The 16375-nt window shown below is 39.0% G+C and overlaps 1 protein-coding gene across 1 annotated transcript in view; it reads right to left on the minus strand.

Moving 5' to 3' along the window:
• LOC127034360 (plasmanylethanolamine desaturase-like) overlaps positions 1-16375 on the minus strand; it is a 70178-nt gene that overhangs the window by 6688 nt on the left and 47115 nt on the right. Inside the window, exon 4 of the mRNA XM_050923125.1 lies at positions 5897-6041. Within this exon, the coding sequence (XP_050779082.1) occupies positions 5897-6041 (145 nt within the window). The remainder of the gene's footprint in view (positions 1-5896; positions 6042-16375) is intronic.

The following is a 16375-nucleotide window of genomic DNA, read 5'->3' on the forward strand; positions in this document are numbered from 1 at the left end:
AGTGCTGTATAAATTCCTAGACAGGCCAATCCATCTAGGGCATTTCAGGTTCTCACTGTCAGTGCAAATGGGCAGACAATACTTCCGATTGACTTTCCTCACTAACATTGTTTTACTACTTTATGTTTTGGTATCACAATGGAATTTGGAGGGAGTAGGACAGGTTACCCTGTGGTAAGCACAGTAGCTTGGCAATGGCAGAACAATAGCAATACAACAGTATATTTAGAAGTTTGTATATGGGCATGTCCTAAAACAAACCAATGGAAATGCTAGGTGTTCATGGTTTAGACAAAGCAATTTTTGAAATTGTACAAATTCACCATTGGCCAGTTGCAGTTCATGCCCTGGTTAATGTAGCTCTGACTTCAAATCACTCTATACAGCTGTGAAAACACATTTTATACCAGAAGGAAAATACATATTTATCTCAATTTAAGTTTCCTTTCCATTTCTTTCTATGCCCCAGACCCACATTATACCTAGAGGGAAATAACACCTCTGCAGCACGCCAAAATTGAGACAAGATCCAGGTTCCCCAGGTCCCCACTCCAAAAAAGGTGTGTTCAACCTGCTCCAGGCTCTCCCAGTTGATGTTACCTCCCCCATCCAAGGTGAATACCAACACTCCCTCTACATGGATCCTAGAATCCAAATGTTGTGGCTCCACAGGTCCCTCTCATCCCAGAACCACAGACACTATCTTAATCTATTCTTGCATGAACTAAGCATGGAAGCCAGATCCAGGACTTCCTGTATGTTCTGAAGGCACAAAAGAACTGGAGTTCCACTGGATCTGGCCAGCTAAGTATTTCCAGTTCACAGCCTGCTGTATGGGGGTCATGGCTAGGAAGAAAAGGAGTAGCTATAGTACCTCTACATGCCAGCTATTCCTTGAGGCTGGAATGAGCCTGTGGGCAGCTAGGCACAAGTTAAACCAGTCCTGTGGCAGTTTTAATTAGCTCCAGAATCCATGAAGTTTGAGAAATGGCATAAAGACACTTTTGCATCTATATCCTGCCTGCTCTGGGTTCTGTGCAGAGCAGAGCTTGGCCCAAAGAGTGAGAGAACATTTTGAGACCATTAGACTCATTTTACTAGACTGACTCTGGGTGTTCCCCTGTACTTGCAGTGCACAAAAGCTTGCCAGGTGCTGTACAGAAATATATTAAAACACCTGTCCCCTGCCCCAAAGAACTAACATGTTAATTAGTGACAAGACACAGACGAACAATGGGGGGGAGTAGGAGGTGTCTTGGTGGAAGCGGAGAGGCAGGGAAGAGCCACAGTTATAGGATCACATGGTAACTTCATTTTGGCATATGCACAGTGTGTCATATTCCATGCGATATGTATGTTTGTTTTTTAAAGTACCACACTTGTGGGTGATAAGGCAGAAGTGAGTTCAATTAAATGGTGGCTCAGTAAACGGGGATTCAGAGAGCATGTTTCGTGCATAGGAGAGAGGTGCAGCTGGGAGAGGGAAACAAAAGGGGTAAGGGGCAAGAAAACGCGATGGGTCAGAGAGGCATAGCAGAGTGGCGGATAGCTTTGGAAAAGTGAGAGCGAGCAACAGAATAACTGCTGAAAAAGGGGATAAAAAGGTAAATTTAGGAAGTCATAATAAATAAAGTATTTAAGAGCCAAGTACTGAAATGTGACATTTGTACTGAACCCAAATGTCATAAAAAATTAACATTTTAGTTTGAAAAGATGCTTAATAGTAGGCACTTAATGAACCATCATAAACCAAAGATGATTCCTGATATGATTGTAAGCCAGGTACTATACTGTATAATGGCAGGGATAATTCACGGAATCTCAGCCTGATGATTTGGTAGTCACAATGAATAGGGTATAGCAGATATAAAAACAATGTGCTAAATTCAAAACCAATGAACTCTAAGTGCTTGATTTAAAAAAACAAACAGATTCTATTTAAAAATTAAATAGACAAAAATGATCCCTGTGAATGATGGGTGAGGACAAAAGTTGAACAGCCTTCATGGAGGATTGTGGACCTCAAAATTGGGCTTCATGTTAAGCTCCTACAGAATCCAATGATAACACTGAAGTAACACAGAGGGTCATAAAACCATAGAGCTTTAGTGGGGATTTTTAATTTTCTAATGGAGAGGAAGTGCTGGTCTCATCTACTTCCTCAGTCACAAGGCCAAACATAAAAAAGAGGTGAGATTTGGGCTTGTTAAAGGTACAGGAGGCTCAGCATTCAAAACTGTTCCATAACATACTGCACACATGGTTCTTTCCATTTGCACTTAAAATGGAAAGGGGAGCGATTTATTTTGGTTACAAAAAATCCCCCAAGACTTGACAGGTTCTTTCCAAAGTTTCCACAGCTTCTCTAACATGACCTTAAGCCAAAGAGCTGAGCCTGACCTGCAAAGTTCTGTTCTAGAGCTGCACTTCCCCCGAGTTTGAGGGGGTTTGGATCTGATGTTTTAGTTCAAACACATTAGCTATCCCTTGTGGAATGTGAGGTCAAATGCCTCTTCTCTGTTTGCCCCCTTTTCACACTGTCCCTTTTTCAGCCTTTGAACTGGTTTGTCAACAACCTAACATGACATGTTAGAAAGATTTTTAATGACTAGTAGAGGTTCATAACATTGTTGCCCACAGCCCCACGATAGAGAAACTGCATAAATGCGAATCCAAGATTTTCAGTAGTTAACTCTTCCACTTGGAGCTGCAGCTGCTCAGATACCATCAGCTAGTTAAAAACATAGTTAAAGAAGGACATTGTCGAAAATCTTCCAACATGGCTAACAAGGATACCCATGAGTGCGACGGAAAGGACACTGGGGGGAAATGAAGATTGCATGGCATGACTAGATTCTCTTATTAAGGCCAGGGTTAGTTATGGGTACTCAGCACCTTGCAAGAATGCTCAGCACTTTGCAGGAGCAAGCTCTGGACCAAATTACCTACATCTGGTTTGCATATGTACATTCGAAAATACAGTGCTGATGAACAGAGAGGTGAATTGATTATTCAGTTAGTGTCTATCTCCCCGACCCAGATTACAGAAGTTAATGTTGCGGTGGCAGGAATAAAAGCGCATTGTGGATAGCTCTGCAAATTATTTGAAGGAAAATTAATAGGAAATCTATACACCACATTTATTATTTGTTAAATGCAATATGCTTGGCGCTGTACTTGATAAAATCCAGAGAGCCCCTGCCAAAAAAAGCTTTGAATTTAAGCATTATATAGGACATAATTCTCAATTCCTCTCACTTGAAAAGTTATCCATTTGTGTATTTTCTGAAATCTTTTATTCTATTTTTTTTTAAAAGGATTCAGCTATGGAACCACATTTTGTCAAAGTGCTCTTGCTCTGCATGTTTCTTCCCCCTCTTAAATGAGCTGTTAGTGGAAACTGAAGTGTCTGTTAAATCTAGAATACGTTAACAAAATATATATAAAGCTGACTTGTGACATGCACTTTAAGAAACGGTTACTCTGCATGTTTCCCAGCTTCTAGCTCCTTGATGCTCTCTGCCATGCTGTAGGTGGCATCCAATCAGAGAGACCGCCACTGAGGGCCAGGGAGAAGGGCTGCAGTTTTTTATTTTATATTCCAGCTAAGTACAGGGAATGTAAGACAGTAAGGTGTGTGTAGCACGAATAATGAGTTGTGCTAATTCACAGAAATTCATTTTTTGCCATCACACACTGCTCCTTTTTCTATAGACCAACACTTTGAAAGTTCATTTTTATATGTCATTTACTTCCCTAGGGTGTAATGCTTCCTAAAAATATGGCCATTTCTTAGACTTTGATAGAAAATTATTTATGTAAAAGCAGATTCATTATTCTGGACACACTGGACGTGGAAGATTTTATTTTATTTTTTAAATTAAGGTGATTTCAAAGAGACACATTTGGAACATATAGCAAAGACCAATATTGTCAGCCGAGGCTGAACCTTACACATGGCTCTTCGGAGCACAGAAGGGATATCAGGAGGTTTATTAAATGAGGGAAGGCTAGTCTCAGTTGGACCGATCACTTGTTCAAAAAACACAAAGGAAAAACTGATTGAGACAAGGAAGTTGCTGTAAAAAGTCACCCCATCGAACCCCAAAGAAAACAGAATCAGATCTTTGTGGTGTAAAAACACACAGCAGCAATTAAAGCCGCACAGAAAATATGAACGTGGGGGGAAGCCTGACAACTGGCATCAAGAGGTTAACTCTTCCATTCTTTTTAATCAGTAACTAGTTCTGTCATCTTTTGGTTCAGCGCAAAACTTCCCCAGAGAAGCGCCTCTGTTCTTTGAATGTCCATAAGGCAATTAGGTTTTACATTTTTAAAACTGAAGGGTTTTACAGGATGAGCCAATTTATGTGTTTCCTTAATAAGAAAAGACTCAGGGCTACTGAAGGATCTATTACAAAATGGCTTAGGTGGTGCATTACTGAATCATACAAAGCCAAGGGGCTTCCATGTCCCAAAGTCTTTAACAATCATTTTGTGGGAACTACCTGGGCAGAATACAGAACAGCTTCATTTTTGGAAACCTGTAAAGAAGCCATTTGCTATTTGGAGTTCCTTGAACGTGTGCAGAACAAAGCGCTATAAATTAGAGGGTCAGGCCTGAACACAGGCACCGTTTGGTAGAAGGGTGCTGCAATAGCAGTGGGTGGTTAGGTTTCTTAGTTCCTGAGCCTCTTTATTGTCTTAATAATGCCGGTCAAGTCCCAATCATAAAAACAGTTGGATGAATATAGCTGTGAGCAAAAATGGGTGATAGCTTTCAAACTGGAAAATTGTAACAGCTATATCTACCAATTAAAGCTGTTCCGTGAACAAATCTGATGATTAACTGGATATGTAATTAAGCCTTTATTATTAGTCTAATTGGATGGTTAGGGGAATTATTAAGGCTGTTAAGATTCTGTGCAGAAAGCTGGCTGTGCAGTACAGGCAATATGAAATTCAGCTCATTATTAGCACGGCCAGGTGAATGTGTGAGTGGAAATTTGAGCCAGCCGCACCCAAACCTTTCAAACCTAACCCAAATAAACCTGAACGCAGAGTTCAGCTCAGCAGAGAATGTTGTGATATTCCACTGCAACTTGCATCAATTGGCCAAGCAAAGACTCGCCACCTGGTTGCAGGCTAAAGGGAGGAAATTCTCAGACACTGGCCCAGGACAGCCTCAGTCTCGGACACTAGGTCCTTGAAGCCTCAGTGGTAAGGAGCTCTTGCGACACAGAGATGAGGTCAGTTAAGAAGCAGCCTGCACTGCAGCAGTCCTTGTCCCTGAACCGTGGAGAGGAGGAGAGCGCGGACTGAGTCCCAGAGGAGTCTGGCTCTCCAAGACTCAGTCCCTGGAGCACAAAGCAAAGGAATGAGATTGGTAAATTTGCAGAATCTGAAACCAATCTGTGTGGCTGCCTGCAAAACCTGAACTTTCCCAGGCTCACTTAGCCCACGATCCTTGGTTCACCATTCTCCTACACCCGCAACAGCACAGTCAGTGCACTTCAGCACAGACTCTGTGCAAAAAGGAACAGCAAGCGACAAGCTGAGCATTAAAGACAAAACGTATCTCCAGCCCACACTTTCAGCTGCCACAGCTTGTGAACAAGGGATTGCACTTTGGAAAAAGACAATCCTTACCTTTAGAATCTCTCAGTGGTAAAAATCAAGGGCCTGATTTTCCATTGCCTCACACCTTTTTTCATCATTTACACCTGTGCAGAGTGAGTGGAGAATTTCAACTTGCAAACATTAAAACTTTTCAGTGGTGTCAACGACAATACAAGTTCCAAGGCAGCAGAGAACCAGACCTCAGAAGTCCCTTGACTATGACAAGAAGTGCTCACCCCTCTTTGTCCACCAAGAAAAAAAAATAATATAAGCTTACCTGGTGTTTGAGAAAGGAATTTATGTAACATGAAGGCCAGTGGAATTATGGTTATCAAACAGTTATCTCCATTGGTCTCAATGAAATCATGTCTGGTTATTGCTGTTGGATCAATATGATGCTCTCTAAATGGCCTGATAAATGCCTGTTGGTAGAAAAAATAAGATTTATTTTAATTATTTTTGGAGTGGTCCTACAGACTTTTTCCCAAGTTTGTGTGTTCAGTGTGAACACACAATCCATTTTCCTACCAATACGAAAAACCTTGAATTTAACAAAGATTACTAAAAGTATGATGTTATCAATTAAACGGAGCTTGAGAGCATTAAAAAAAAAAGTATAATTATCACCAGAACTCAAAGCGTTCACAGTTAAGAAGCTTTATGGAGCCCAAGGACTGTGGTTGGGTGATGGTGCAGGAATGCAGACATTTTCCTAGTTTGCAACCATCTAGAACCAGCCACAACCTACCCAATACAGCAGAGGAACCTTTAGTGTTATAGCCAACACAGATACGTGACGCAGATGCCATGCCAAACACAGCAAATAGCTTTATGTACCAATAGGCAGGAGTGTAACACATCTAGAGGACAAAATGGGCCACATTTTCAAAGTCCAGCTTTAATTTTTGTGTTCACAATTAATGTCAGTGGAGAAAAAACAAATTACTGTTAAGTGGGTAAAAATACGGCCTAAAGATAGCAAGCCACAGTAATCAATGGTGTTACATTAGAATGGCATGTGTGTGCAGAACACGTATCAAATCCCTAAGGGGTTGATTGTGGGTCTGGTATTCTTCAGCATACATTAATATCTTGGATGACAACACAAATCTGAACACATAAATTTGCATGTAACACAAAAACTACAAGTGACAGAAATCACAGAAGTTTGTGTTTTTGTTTGGATGTAAGCACTAGCATTCCTGTATGAGAGCAAGGGATTGTTGTTGTTATTATTGAACAAGAACATCTTGGTGAAAATTTGCTACTGGAGCAATGCCTTAACTTGTGACCATTTAAGATCCCAATTTTCTGTGTGGGTATATTCTGTTCAGACAAGACAACGGCACATCAAATGTCTGTGGAAAGACAACAAATATCATTACTTCAGGAGACTGCGAGAACTTCATCTACACTGCTACAGTTACAGGTTTCATGTGTTCCTCTCCTATAACCACAGAACTGAAGCAACAGTTAGAAAAATGTTTGCTTTGACAACTAGCTTTTTAACAACTCACATGGTTGTGGAGGTTTTGTAATTATATCAATTCATATGCTAGACTAGCTGCTAGCAGGTTCATTTGTTGTACTGCAGCAAGCTAAGTAAGTAAAATTGTGGGAAGAAAGCAATCATTAAAAAAAAAACACATGGTAAAAATTCTTTTGGATCCCCACTTCTACAAAGGAAATACTTATACAATGGCCTAAATGACAACAGGGGTATTATAACTCAGAACAGCTAGCTCTCACTAGAAAGACTTTCAAATACTTTTCTCTATGAATATCATGTCGCAGGATTACTACTCGAATTCTCACAATGAACAGAATAATTTACTTTACAGAATAAGCAAATTCTAAGTAAGCCAAACTCCACAAACAAAACTAAGGTTTACTTAACACAACCACAAAGAACCCTAGAGACATTACAATTACAACTTCTGCATTTGAATTTCCAGATTTAATATCACTCTTTTACAACTACAAGATTTTACATTCTATGGGTACATGGGTATTGACTGACACTATGGAACAAGGAAGGAAGGAATTCATTAGAGAAAAGACAATATGAGAGAGAGAGAAACTCTGGTACAAAAACTAGATTATTAAAAAAATAAGTTAACCAACCTATAATTAGTACAATTCAACGTTTAAACAAAGTGTATTTCCAATAAAAACTTGACCAGTAACAACATTACCTAGGCCTTGTCTACACAGGCAGCATCATGTAGGGTACGTATAGCTACAATTTATATAGGAAAGCAGGCTGCAGCCACACTGTGGCACGTAGCTACATGTAGCAGTGAAAAGCTCTGCCTGGGGAGAGGTAGCAGGGAAAAGCTCTGGCAGTTTTCCACTGCTGAAGCCTTTCTCTGTGGCAGGAAAAGGCTCCAGAAGCAGGATGCTACATGCTAAAAATAAGAGCATAGACAGGAGAGGCACTGCTCAGGCATATCGAGAGCCATGCAGGGTACATACCTAAGGTTCTGGCATGTCTTCGCTCTACTCACCCAGCAGTGTGGATGGTGAAGCACTGCTTATTTCTACCCATGCTTAGGGGGCATGCAGAGTCTGTACTCTTCATGGCACCACAAGTGTAGGCATAGCTCAGACAGATAGAGAACATCAAAATATCTCATGTATTGGTGCTCATGAAAAAAGCCATACTAATCTCTTCACACGAATTCTCCTTCTTGTCTGTCAAGCAGCCAGAACACGTTTGGGGCTGACTAGTGAACAAATAGCCACTCAATACAAATAACCATAAAAAGAAGGCTCTCACAAGTAAGGGAGAGTTAATTTATGCTTGAGGTATAAACGTATCTTGGATCCGTTTTCCCAGCAAGCACTGTAAGCTTCCTCTGATTGTTGCTAATCATTCAATTTATTTTAACTGCTATATTTTTATTAAAAAACCGAGGAGTCCGGTGGTACCTTAAAGACTAACATATTTATTTATTTATTTTTATAAAACTCTTAGAATCCTGTACACAAAATAAGTAATAGATTTGTGTGTGACAGTCACTGTCGCTAAGTTAATTATAACCGTATATTGAGCTCTCCCAAAGTATATTTTTTTCAGTTACTAGTAGACTCTAAAAGGAAAACTGCAGGCAGACAAATGCAGTTTATTACTTAAGGCCCTGATCTAGCAACTGACCGCGCAGCTGCACAGATGTGCATCCACATGGAACCCCACCCATTGCAATGAAAGAACAGCGGTGCATCTGCATGCGGTCAATTGCAAGATCAGTGTCTCAGCTGGTAGAAAAATAATTCTGATTGGATGAAAGACAATTTTTACATTTTGATGACAAGTTTATCATCTCGTAGAAAAATATATTTCTTAGATCAACTTTCCAGGACACAAAAGTGAATTTGAAGACTGCTATGTATCTTTACAAGATGGCATATGACTTCAGAAAAAAGAAAATGATCCCAAGAATCTTGAAAGAAGGAAACACCACTGGTCTGAAGATGATTTTGAAATATTTTGTAAAATTTCTCAGGAGAAAGGGAATCAAAGCTGCTTTTTCCCCACATATGAAAAAGGATGAAAACCTGTCATTCATCAAAGTGGGCTGCTGAAAGAAACAAAGAAAGAAACCCCACAACATTTAAAAGATTGCAAAGCTTTCTGAATGTCATTAGAAACATCACCAAATGTATAGTACAGCACAAATAATACAGCTATTTATGCATAATTATAGAAGCAAATGGAAGAGAATAGCACCATGTTGAGGTTCTTTCATGGAAATGGGATTGCAACACATGTCCAACTCTAAAAGAGAAATCCCATGCTTTCAGACCAAATGGGAGTACTGCACATGTAAGGAGCTATTTGCTTTCAGGAGGATCTAAGAGAAGCATTTTACATAGTATTTCAACCATCTGTATTCACAAGTGCTTGAAAAGGGATTTCATGAATAGTGGAACAACAGTGGAACAAACTTCATGAACTGAAAATATTGCCAAGCAGCAAATAGTGACTTTTTAAGTGGTACTGTAATTGCCAGCTCATTAACAAATAAGATATTCAATATCAATTGCACAAAGAATATTATATTATTTTTATGTTATTTAAGAATATTATTTGAAAGCTAATGTATAAGTCCATAACAAGCATTCTGATACTAGACACTGTTCCACGTAAAATAAAATCCTGACCTGTATCTGACCATTTACCAAATTCTAATCCTAATTTTCACATATCCAGATGACGCAAAGGGTCACTTTAGGATGGAAGGTCGAGGTGAACACTGGGCTGAGGCTGACGGGGTGCTGTGTTTGCTCAGAGACTGATGTGTGGGTGTGGGAGGGAAGAGGGGAAATCTCCTGCCCTGGGTCTGAGGTGAGGCAGAGGAAGCACTCCATCATAAAACCTCCTCAGCTTCATCTCCCTTTTCTTCCTGGCCCTGCTTTTAAGGGCTAAACAGTAATTGTACTTCTGCAGAACCAACAAATTCAACAATACTAAACACTAAACTAATAAAACTAACTATTAACTAAAGACTAGTTGAGGCAGGCTTGGCTGATTGAAGTGGGCATGCTGGATCACCGTCTCAGGCCAAGGTGGTTGAAAAGGAACTGAGGGGGATTCATCCTTGCAGCCCTACATAGCCTTTGTTGCATGGCACGAGGATGAGTAGGGGGCATGAGTGCGCTGAACGGGCATTACTACTGAAAATCTCCAGTCCAAAGCACATACACACTTGACATGGAGCATCCATAAGGACATTACTCAAAAAACTGTGTCTTTTGGAAAGAATGTCCCTTTCTGGTAACTCATGCTTTGAAAGCATAAAACAGTCTAGCCTCAGACCTGAAAGATCCCACATTACTAAGAGGTTATGGCATTAAGAGATATTGTTATCTGGTGTGTAAGAAGCAAGGAATTTCTTAAAGAACTTAAAAAAACCCCAGCACATTTAATTGGAGAAATGTGTCAATTTATTTTCCTGGTATGGCTAATAGGGCAGTAACACTTTTTGTTCTTGCAAATCTCTATATTCATTATGCTAAGGAAGTACAGAAATCAATCTGAGAAAAGAGAGCTAATGGGAAGTATTCAATTAAGCACAAAACGTCACCATGAAAGAGCACATATTGAAATGATTGCTTAATGCAAGTGCAATGATGCTGATGTGAAGTCCTGCAAGTTACAAGCAAACTGATATATTTTCAGCAGACCCTTCTCTATAGATGGATTTCAGAGTTCTTACATTTCCAAAAGGAAGCATGAAAAAAGTGAACAATAAGAACACAAAAGGAAACATAACAAAATAGCGTTCATTTGTTTGAATAAATAATCTGCAGAAAACTGAAGACAAAATTGATTTAAACCAAGTAATTATATGGAATTCTACAGTAAGAAATTTAAAATACTCATATCCTCCACAGCTCCTCCAATGGAGGGATAACAATGCTACTTATGTAAAGAAGATGTATAGTAGCCACTTAGCAGAAGATGAAAATAATTGCTACAAAAAGAAAATTATGTACTGAGGCACTATTAGAACTATACCACCTCCTTCTAAAATAATAGCATTATTGCACTGGCTCTGGAAGAACGGATGGATCCATGGTCAACACTGACCACCGGGCTAGGAATATCTATCACACAGCAAATGATAAAAATGACTGCTAAGACTATACTCTGAATAAATACATAAATTTGGGAATCGTAAACATGTAATCTGAATAGCTATGCCGGAATCAAACTGCATCAATAAGCTAACTGATAGCTATTAAGTGGGAGACATAGCTTCAATGTGTTAAAATAACTAATAAAATCTCTTGGCATTTCTTTTGGCTAAAATACACAGCATACGCAATGACAACTGTTATGAAAAGTATGAGGGCACAATGCTTTCTAGCCTTTGCAAAGAAAGGATTTTAGCCTTTAAAATCTTTTAGAAAGGTAATTTAGGAGGAAGATTTTCAAAAGCACTAAGAGATTTGGGAGCACAATCCCCACTGACTTTCACTAGGACTTGTGCTCCTAAATCTGTTAGGTAGCTTTGAAATTTTCCCCATTAGCTACCCTTGGGAAGTCATAGGCTAGTTCCAATTAATTTTTTTAAAGTAAAAAAAACCAAACAGTAATTTGCCTTGTTGGGTCCCAAGGCCCTTTTCCCTGTTTACTCGAGTCATGTTGGGTCCCTGTAAAATAGGATCTGGCTGGTGCCCTGAGAGGATACAGATGACATAGTGAACAAACAAAATAACCAAGGAGCTGCAGGAGAAGTAACCACCAAGATAAGATGTGGTAGGGGAACAATCCTGGTAGGGCAAGCAAAATATACAACTGACATTGTGCTGGCAGAAGACTGAAATTCCTCTTGTAAGACATAGCTATGTGACAAAGAGCTGTATTGGTTAAAGCCCTGAGATTTCCATCCTGGAATCTGCAGGATGGGTAGTTCCAGAATGCTTCTGGCTAGACAGCTAGAAAACAGGCCGGGGAGGTGGAAACCAAGAAACTATGCTGCACAAGAGAACCCTGGGAAAAGATTGTGCATCAGCACCTCTGAAAACCAGGCCCCTAATTTAAAACGACAAATTAGAACATTTTGGTCTCCAAGTCTATCTTTGGGACCAGATTCCTTCCATAACTGCACATCTCATTGTTCGCAACTGAGTCTGTATATCAGCCAATTAGAGGGCTAATCTCCCATCTGCAATATGACATTATTGTCACTGCATGTGCACTTGTGTGTAACAGAATTATGAAATTCTGGCACTAAATCATAGACCTTCACCCTGGCCTGTGTGTCCAGTATTACTTCAGACTAATCCTTTGCTGCTTCAGGGAGGAGTCTGGGGAGATCTTTTGTCCCTTTGTTCAGTGTGTCTTTCATTCAGGGAAGCTGGAGACCTCTCTCTCCTAGTCTCTGTTCTTTGTCAGGTTTCCAAGCCAATTGCTAAATGATGCCTGCCTCTGCACAATGACTTCAATGGGAGCAGTAGGAACTAAGTACTTCTGGGAATCAAGCCCCCTTCCTTTAGGTTCCAAAACATGGATTTAGGTGTCAACCTTTAGGCACCCAAGTCTGGAATGTTCTATAGCTATTTGCCTTCTTTTAGTTTAAATAGCCTGTTATTAATTAGCTAGATCCTAAATACATTGTTATGAGCGGGAAAATGGTTCAAAAATAATATCCCATCTCTTTCTGATAATATTGGTATAATATTTCCTGTAATCTGATGTGCCTCCCCAGAGATATTAGTAAAATTAATGGTTGCAATTCTGGCATTATATAAGAGAAAAAGATACACTCTCAAAAATGGGGAGATTGACATTTAAGCTTCATGTGTTTGTATAGTCTTAGTATTACAGCTTCACTGTAAATTTCTTTGCTATGGAGATTGTTACTAATATGTGAAAGACAACTCTCAGGGTACGGATTCTACCGTGAAAATGAATAAAATATAAACATTACAGGAAAGAAAGACCTTGCAAGGTCAACTGTAGAGCAAGGGCAAACCCAGAAGCTACACACAGAGGCATCAAGCTGCAGTATGTGTGGTTCACAGGCAGGACTCTAAGGAAACTCTGAAAACAATGAGTCAAAGGAGAAAAGGGAAGAAGTATTACAGCATCAGATAGGTCACGGTCTTAGCAGCTCAGCAGCAAGAAATATGTGAGGATTGCTGAGAGTATGAGAAAAATCCAACCACTTTGCCAGCCTCTCAAATACAGCCTCAAACCCGTCATTGTCTTGTGACTGATTTTTAAAGAAGGAGGTAAAAAGTGCTTAGCAACCACAAGCTCCAAACACAGCCATGAAAGGTCAAGAAATATGGTATAAAAATTATCACTTAAATGTAAAGGGCAAATTCCCACCCCTCAATCAAGAGCAGTTAAAATAAATGCACAGTTCAGTCTCAACTATCCAACCTCAGGTTATCTGAAATGCGAGGTTAAAACCCACGGTACAGCTCTTTCATATAGTTATGCACAATGCATTTCTAGCCCTTTCATACAAAAGCCTATCTTCCCAAAGATTTAAGAAAATTTGGAATATAATAGGGCAGGGAAAAAAATCCGGGTTGTACTTCAGAATTTAGGAATAAGTTATTTTTACATACTTATCTCAAAGCATTTTAAAAAGAAAAGCAAATATAATCTCAATTTTACAGATATGGACGGACACTGAGGCACAGAGAGATAAAGAGACATGCCCAAGGTCACATAAGTAGTCAGTGGCAGAAACAGATATTAAAACCTAGTTCACCTGACTCTCAATCCAGTGCCCTGATTACACTGCCTCTCAGTTTAACAGAGATATTATATACATAACACACACACACTTTCAAAATATAAGTAACTTGATTTTGCAAAAGTGGTAAATACCTAACACTTTCACTGACTTCAATATTCATTTTACCTTGGCCTGAGGAATTTAGGGACTTGAATTCAAGAGGAGCTCTGAATGCTCTGCACTTTTAAAAATCTTGGCCATTTTCTCTAGCCTTGATCATACACATATTGCTCCTTCAATACATACAAAAGGCAGCTGTTAAAGTCATCTCCCTTGATCCAGCTGATGAGCATGCCACTCTTCAGTATGAATTTCTTCCACTATTGCATCAGATATAAGCTCATCATCTATTTCAAGGCTCTGCCCATTTCACTTATATCCACCTATATCAAGTTTAGCACTACCCCTAGACCATCCACTCCATCAATATTCCTTCTTGTCTCCAGCCATTTGCTTCTCACAAATTCACCTGACCTCCATGACATCTGCCATGCAGCTATCTATGCAGGCACATTAAGCTGGTCTGCAAGGACCCCTTCCATGTCCAGAATTAAGACCCACTTCTTCCATCCTTCCTATCATGAATCTAGTTGACTTATAGAATCATTCTTATCTCTCTCAACTTCTTGAATGTCTGGAAAATACCTTAGAGAGACAAGGTGGATGAGGCAATATATTTTATTGGACCAACTTCTCTGTTAAAAAAAAGAAAAGCTTTCAAGCTACACTGAGCTCTTCTTCAGGTCTAGAAAAGGAACTCAGTGTCACAGCTAAACACGAGGTGGAACAGATTGTTTAGCATAAGTAGTTAACACAAAGTCTGATGGACTTGCCTCTTCCACCAACTGAAGTTGGTCTCACTCACCTGCCTGGCTCTCTAATATCCCTTTACCAACACGGCTACAGCACTACAAATGGAAAATATACTGTGAGGGCTACCAAATAGCTAAATATAAATAAATAATATGCATTTAAAAATTCACCAGATAATGTTAGACAGGACTGACTTTAGATGGAGACCGATAATTAATTTAATTGTACCATTTCTGCTAAATAAAAAGGTTAAATTATTTTAAGTACAAAACACCACTAGTTACATTGTTATATATTGTTCCTAGGTGTTGCTAAATTGCAATTAATAATTTTGAGACTAGTCCTTTAAAATAATCCACTCTTTCTTAATGAAAACTAGAAGCATTCATATATTGAAAATTCAGATCAGAAGTCAGAGTGGAAAAATGAAAACATAAATAGGCAAACAAAACCTAACATCTCTCTGATATATATGACCAAACTTGTTGATATCTAAATAGTGTGTGTACCCGTGTGTAACATACACATATACATTCTTACACTTTATTTATTTGTATATACCTCAGATGTCACCACTTTGAGCCCATGCCTCATTTATGTCTATTAATATTGTGTTTTGTGAAAGGAAGGTATATATGCTATATCACATATAAAATTGAGTGAGGATAAGACGGAGCTTTTGTAATGTATATCATACGAACAGTTTCATCAACCCTGTTACTTTCATATTACTAAACAGCTTCACATATAGTATTTCAATGACCTGATTAAGTGCCAGATTTGGCAACTGTGCGCACACACATACAAAAATGAAGATAAGATGGATTCTTTTGTCAAAGATGTATTTGAGATTAACAGCAAGCTGGCAGATTGAATGTGTTACACTGCACTGAGGCAATTACTGTAGTAGGTAAAGCAAGTGATAAAGATTTATTTAGTACAAGGCTGATATTCATTAATCTCTTTAAACCCCATGTTAAGGTTGTTTAAAGCGCTGTAGATCTTCTCTGGGAAGGGCTGTTGAATCTATGACAGAAAAGGCAGACCTGCATAAATGCAGTGCAAGTCTCCATGGACTATGACATTTCTATACCTCCACAGGGAGGCCAGTATTTTAGATTAGTTTGGTTAGCACTGCAGATGCAGCATGCTGATTTACTAAACTCTGATGCAAGTATCAAAAATAATTAGCGTATCAAAGATCACTTTCTTTCCCCTCTTTTATTACTGTGCTAAATATGGCATTGTCACAAGGAAATAACTTATTTCACTGGTGTTCAGACACTAACGGCAGACTTCATAAAATTGTACGTTTCTAATAAGATCTGTTTTTTTCCAGTGCTGATCTTTTTTTTAAATGAATATATTATACAATTGCACAAAAGTCACTCAATTACACCCCTCCTTCCACATATCTCAATACAAGGTACTAATAAGCATTTCTAAAAATTAAACAGTTACTTTGGTGCTCCGATACTATAGTAAGAGGCACATTACAAATACCTAGATTCAGTGCATAAGCTTTTCTGAACTGCATTTTATATGTCACAGATTAAACTTGTTCAATGGATGACCTGAGCACTAAAATTTCATGCTTTTACAGCATTCGCTTTATAAAAAATTAATTCTTTTTGGGTGGGTACACAGAAAAATACTCTCTTTGAAACAAGTTAATTTCTTCA

This window comes from Gopherus flavomarginatus, chromosome 14 (genome assembly GCF_025201925.1).
Source record: "Gopherus flavomarginatus isolate rGopFla2 chromosome 14, rGopFla2.mat.asm, whole genome shotgun sequence".
Taxonomy (NCBI): domain Eukaryota; kingdom Metazoa; phylum Chordata; order Testudines; family Testudinidae; genus Gopherus; species Gopherus flavomarginatus.